Genomic DNA, 6736 nt, shown 5'->3' with positions numbered 1-6736 from the left:
GATATTGATGATGAATATATATATATATATATGGAGAAAAAGAAAAACCCATAATAATCTTTCAAGTCATTAATTCCTACTTGGAGACTTAAAATTAAACTCCCCCTGACCCAAAAAAGAAATCCAAAAAAAAATTAGTAGGTAATTCACAGTCATGCTTGACCAAAAAAATAGTAATCAAAATTTTAAAAATGCAAGTTAAAATGGGTCTCTATTTTGGTCAGCTGATTTGACTATCATGATGAAGTCACCGCAATGCATGTCAACGGCTCGTTTTCTTTCTCATTATCATCAAGGGGCATCGTTGTCGTTGTGTTATCCGCTCGTCCTGTGCAGGTTAGCATCTGCGCTCTCTCGGCTTGATTGTTCCAGTCTGTTGTCCCAATCACATACAACATCAGCCCAGCACAACAGACCTGGGCCGACAAAAGCCCAAGCCAAAGCCCACAGAACCCGACCCCGAGCCAGAACCCAAGCCCAATTGCCACCGGCATGCCCACAAGATAAAATGCTCCCAAGTTCACATTTGCTGCCGTTCTCGGGCGGGCTGTGCCTCGGACCACGCCGCATCCGACAGTTTGCGGGCAGTTTCCGAGCTCGCACAACCCTAGGATCGGTAAGGCTGCAGATGTCAACCGCACGATCTCTTCGTCGTTTGTGAACATCCGAGCCCACTTACATCTCATCCCGGATGCAAAAACCATCCCCAATAAGCCCATCACAGCCGCTAAAAGTATAGACACGGCGGCCGAAACCCTGGCCTTTTCGGGTCGGTTTGCCCCGAGTTCGTTACCCACCCGGGTCGAAACCGCGAACCCTAGCGATGATGGGAAAACGTATATCAGCGACGTGGTTTGAATCAAAACGCCCATGGATGCCACCGTGACTCTGGGATCCACCAAGAGCCCACACAGTACGATCATGATCTCGTACCACCACCACTCCAGGCACACCGAAGCGCAGCTTGGCGCTGCCAACCGGACCAGCGGCATCCAGCCGGTCAAGCACTCACGGCTTGGCGCCGTCCACGTTGGCACGTGCAACCCCGATGCCCACACATACGAAACAAGCGCCACCAGCACGGCGAAGTTCGAAGCTGCTGCCGCCGCGGCCACCCCTGCCACGCCGAGCCGGAGGTGGGATGCAAACAGAATGTTGATGGGCAAGTGCAAGACGGTGCCGGCGAGAGATGCTAGCGTCACCGGGTGGGTGATCCCTTGAGCGCGAAGGTAAATGCGGATTGGATGGACGAAAGAGTTCGTCACCAGGTCTGGGATCGAGAAAATAAGATACGTGTGAGCCAAGCCGGTGATTTTCGGGTCCTGATGAAGAACCAGAAGGATTCGGGCCATGTTAATCCAGAGAAACGAAATGGGTATGGCGGAAACGAGAAGAAAGATAACAGAGCGATGGAGAGTTAAAGAGAGAAGCTTGGGCCGCTGGGCGCCAAATGCCTGCGAGCAGAGCGGTTCCATGCCCAGAGCTAGCCCGGAGAGAACCGAGTAGCCGGTGATGTTGGCGAATGCTATGGCCAGAGAGCCGGCGGCGAGCTCCAAGTCGCCGAGGTGGCCCAGAAAGAGCATCGAGACAATGGAGCGAGAGTACAGAATCAGAGCCGTCAAAGCTATGGGTATAGCGAGCTTGAAAAGCTGCTTGGTTTCGTCGACGATCTGGGGGTAGTTCGGGAACTGGGTAGAGGCTGGCTTTCCCTGCTGGTCGGTGAGGTTAGTCGTGAGTGATAGGAGATCGAGATAGAGATGGGTTTGCGGCTGCAGCGACTTCTGGGCAGCGGGCTTGTGTTCACCGACGGCAGCGGAGGCGATGGCCGACGGCGTGGTGGTGGGATTGCACATGGCGAGAAAAGAGAATGGAAAATGGGTCGGTTAGTTTAGAGTAGTTGTGGAGGGAGAGATACTCTCATGAAGAGCACTCTTTGTCTGTCCGTGGAGATTGGATTGAGAGTTTTGGAAGCAGAGAGGCTGAGTATTAATAGAGAGAGAGAGAGAGAGAGAGAGAGAGAGAGAGGGCCGGGGGGTGGGCTGAAACAGAGTTTTCCCTTTCCTTTGCCTTTTCCTTTTCCTTTTCCTTTTCGTTTTTGTTTAAGCTTGGATGGATCCATGGATATATATGGCGAAGCAATTTTCTAACGAATATATATATGTATATATGTTTGCATTTTTCTAATTTATTATTGTGATGTCAGTGTTTGACAGCCTCAGAAGTACAATTTCCAATATATATACGTAAACTGAACGGATCGGAGGTTTTCTTTTACCATGGAGAGTTTTAGAACTACATTTGCATATTCATCCAACTCACACTTGCATATCCGAAGTCTTCATTACCAGACCAGACCAGACCACTACCCGTCGGTGAGTTTTGGATTATTTTGTCAGGATAGGAACCTTTTTTTTTTTTACATTTTCTTGAGATTTTGTTGCAACAGTTATTATTACAACTTAACAGCGATTCGTTCAATTTCCTGGATTGTCTCTTTTAATAGATTGAGTCAAAGAGACATCCTGTAATCATTAATTAATTGTCCTAGCTCAAAGGCTCAGCTACTGTAGAAGTATCCCTCAAAATTAGATTTATCCAATTTACCCAAGTAAAACACAACCTTCATCACCACTGTACGTAGTAGTCTAACTTGCCATGTTCCACAAAATGTTAGTTTGAGTCTCTCTCTCTACGCCCAAGTTGTATTGAAAAGATTAATGATTCTGATACAAAGAATTAATAAGAACATTGCTATTAAGTTGAAAAATTAAACAGATTCCTTCTACATATATACAAGCGTCTCCCAAAATTCATGCTTACGCTTACAGTGAAAAGATCTGATTGGATTCCACCATCATCATCAACATCAGTGCGCCTGCACTGCACACATTTTGTCACATAAAATATCATCTTCCAAGTGATTTAAAAATGACGAATAAAATAAAGTCTCACTGTTCTTGTTAGATCTTCTGCTCTCAATTATGCACCATCTAATGTGTTTGATTTGGTGTTAATACTAAGTGAAAAGGGGGTTAAAACAATGTTTGTTTGTTAAGTGAAAGCATTGACTTTTTGTTGGTCCAATATCCATATTGGCATGATTATGATGTGAGAATAAATCATCGACTTTCTTGACTCATTATTAGTTTTGAAAATTAATTAATATAAAGTTAATTAGATACCTAATTAATAAATCACCCAATTCTGGCATAATTGTGTGAGGAAATTGAATGTTCATTAATTTTCTACAAATGATTCCACTATACCCTCCCAAGTTTTAATCTTTCCTTATTTCTTCTGCAACGTCAAGTTTTAATCTTTTTCACATTCAATTTATCTACACTAGTGACTTGTGGCCTGTAGTTGTGCACCCATATTTCAAAAAATTGCTTTTATTACCACTTCCTTTTTTGCAATTTCTAACATAATCAAATGGCTCAATATTTTCCTTTTCTTACGTTATTAGACTATCTTTTGGATATCTGTTAAATAATTCTATGAACCAACACTTGTAAGAGTGCATATTACATTTATTGAACAAAAACACAAAAACTATGTCTGTAAACCTAGCTACTAGAGTTGTCACAAAAAGATCTTAAATATATATTATCATAGAAGCATCTTGTCTCCAATTAGTTGATGTAATTTTCCCCTTTTGGCATGTGAGCACTATATGTGCCATTTTGTTCCTCTCATTTAAGGATCTCATCACCATACCCAATGAGAAGAGCATCCAATATCTTTTCTTCACTTTCTTTATTGTTGTTATTATTATTAACTTTACTAGTTCATGCATCTGGTTGTTTTATATCACAGTTGTTCTTACAAAAAGATGGTGTACTATTTTTCTTATTAATTTTCATGGGACGCAACAGTAGTTATTTATTTCTGTAGACGTTAATTATATCCTTCAAATACATATTTTAACCACTAGATCTTAATTAAAATCTAAAGAGAAAACTATCATTTATGACTACGTACTGTCTTGTGACATTGAATGTAAAAGGTCTCAAATTCAATACCCCAATTAGAATTCAACTAAAACTAAACTTATTAGAAAGTTTATCAAAACAAGTATTGTAGGACAATCCATCTACTACAAAATTTATGAGATTGAGACCCAAGACTTGGGGCAAAACTATATATCCCATATCAAATATCAAACTGATTCTTCCATTCATTGCTTGGACTCCTGGCCTACTCCCACCTTCGAGTTCCCTCGACTAGTCAATAGTATTGGACAACCCTTATCTACTACTCCACCTTAGAGTGCTCGAAGTGTAGCTCTTCCAGCATGCCCTACCTCTTCACCGACAAATGCACAAGAAGTTGCTCGTCAACACTAGCCCAAGATCACTCTATGCATGCCTCTAAGCATGTCCTTGATTGTCACCGCTATTGTGCGTGTTGATGTGACGACATCCCTAACCCTAATCATGTGAATGAAGGACAAAACTAGCTTATATTTTTAGGTGGTAAACATTATAACAATATAGAGAAAACATCCTAACAATAACAGACTTGGACGCATGCATAGACATATGAATCATTTAGTGAAAATATTGAAACAACCCTCCTTTAATACGAGAGACTATCGAGTTGTGATATGTCATGACTTATCCCACCATTTGCATAATGTTTGTTAGGTTTGTAAATTGTGAATATATAGGTTGATGGGGATTTTTTAGTAAATTTAAAAATAGAAATACAGTATATCTTTATCTACTATATATTATGTATTGAAAAATATATAAATATATTACAATTAATAGCATGCCAAAACCATAAACTTAATATATATATGCAAAGCAAAACTTCCCAAATGATCGAGAGCTGAGATGAGAATTACGCAGCCAAAACCAAAAGTGCCATCGGATGCATGGCTTCCCTCCACGTCGTCATATCACTTGTCACCAGAATAAATACCACTTTTATCAAAATTCTAAAATCTCTAATTAAAAAAAAAAAAAAAGTAACAAAACATTCTTAATGAATTAATTGTCGTAAGATATTCAAACATCTTTTTCTGTGAATATATATCTATATATATTTAATTAATTAGCTTTTGTAATTTATTTTTATTATTTTGAGTTCTGATGGGATGAAAATGAATGAAGGAAAATGGTGCAGCGATGTCTGCCTTGGAGGAGTTTCCCAAGTTTGAGTGGGAAGAGGAGACACGTTAAAGGTGACAGTCCAACCCCCCAATCCCACCCCATCTGACACCACTGATCTCAAACTCAGCTCAAACTCCAGAGTTTCAGTTCACATATTATATATATATATATATATACACACCCTACACACACACATACACGCAGAGTTGGCTTGGGCCAGGGCTAGAGCCCGGTGCCCACAACTGAGGGACCCAATTTTTTTTTTTAACTTATATATATATATATGTATAAAAAATTAAATAAAATCCTGTCAAAAGAAGATTTTATTGCTATTTTTATTTTGTAGATACATGTTATGATTATTTTTGTTTCAATGAACTATACATGATGAAAAGAATATTAATCAAATCAAGAAATACTTATGGAAATTTGGGAGGAAACATGTAAACTCAAATATGTAGTTTTCGTTTTTTAATGTAATATTTACAATTAATGCGGGATACTTTTTTTCCTTCGTTTGGGATTTTGTCCCATTAGATTTTCTTCAAACAAGATTTTAATGAGGCCCTAAAATATTATTTCTTATCTTTTGTAAATTCTTATAATTTTAATAAAATTAATTAGTTGATAACTTTTATTTCTTTTATTTAATTTGTATAAAGAGCACACTTGAGAAAATTTGTCTTGAACCTTAGAAAAATCAAGATGGACTCTGCACACACACATACATACATATATGTATGTATGTGTGTAGATGTATCTCCATGTAACATGCATACATGGTACACTTTAAATTAGCCAAACTATATTTTTAGTCTTGTAATTTTATGTTCTTTTTGGATGATCATTTAAATTTTTTGTTATTTTAATTATATTTTTAGATTTATATTCTTGAATCAATTTAACTCTTATATTTTAATATGAACAAAGTGTGATATGTAGTTTATCATCTTATTTTATCTTTTTTTTATATGTGTAATTTGTTATTTCATTTTACCTTTATTTTTACACATAAAAATATATGAGTTAAATTAATTTAAAAATATAGGTTCAAGAATGCAATTAAAATAACAAAAAATTTAAATTTTTATACAAAAAAATATTAAAGTATAGTGATTAAATTAACTTAAAAATTAGATTTAGAAGTGTAATCGAAATAACGAAGAATTTGAATGACTACACGAAAGAAAAAAGTAAAAGTATAGAGACAAAAATATAAATTTCGCCCTTGTAATTTTGGTCAGTAAATTTTGTAAATTTCAGTAGCCAAAATTGAAACAAGGGTAATATATTTATTTGTTTGCACACAAACTATTTATGGAAACTAAGTAAAAATTAAAATTGTGTAGCTCACCATATATATATATGCATATATATGATCTATATATGTGAGTTGTGAGGTATGAGTAGACCATACTCACATTTCAATGCATAATAATACCTATTCCATAACATTCAACAAATTAAATTAAAACCAAAAAGAAATAAATAAAAAAACATTGCACACTACTCAGGTATCTGATAAACAATATGGCAAAGGCAATAAAGGCAGAAGATGGTCGGTAAATGATAATCTAAAATATTTTCTCGAGAAAAATTTCAAGAGGGCAGCAAACACG

The 6736-nt window shown here is 37.3% G+C and overlaps 1 protein-coding gene across 1 annotated transcript; it reads right to left on the bottom strand.

Moving 5' to 3' along the window:
- Positions 1–236: 236 nt before the first annotated feature.
- LOC127794618 (protein DETOXIFICATION 51-like) lies at positions 237–1937 on the bottom strand. The gene has a single exon (XM_052325867.1). The coding sequence runs from the start codon at positions 1851–1853 to the stop codon at positions 237–239; it is 1617 nt and encodes a 538-aa protein (XP_052181827.1). The 5' UTR covers positions 1854–1937.
- Between the last annotated feature and the right edge of the window lie 4799 nt (positions 1938–6736).

The sequence above is a fragment of the Diospyros lotus genome, chromosome 2 (assembly GCF_014633365.1).
Source record: "Diospyros lotus cultivar Yz01 chromosome 2, ASM1463336v1, whole genome shotgun sequence".
Classification (NCBI taxonomy): Eukaryota; Viridiplantae; Streptophyta; class Magnoliopsida; order Ericales; family Ebenaceae; genus Diospyros; species Diospyros lotus.
This window is presented reverse-complemented; position numbering and strand designations above follow the sequence as displayed.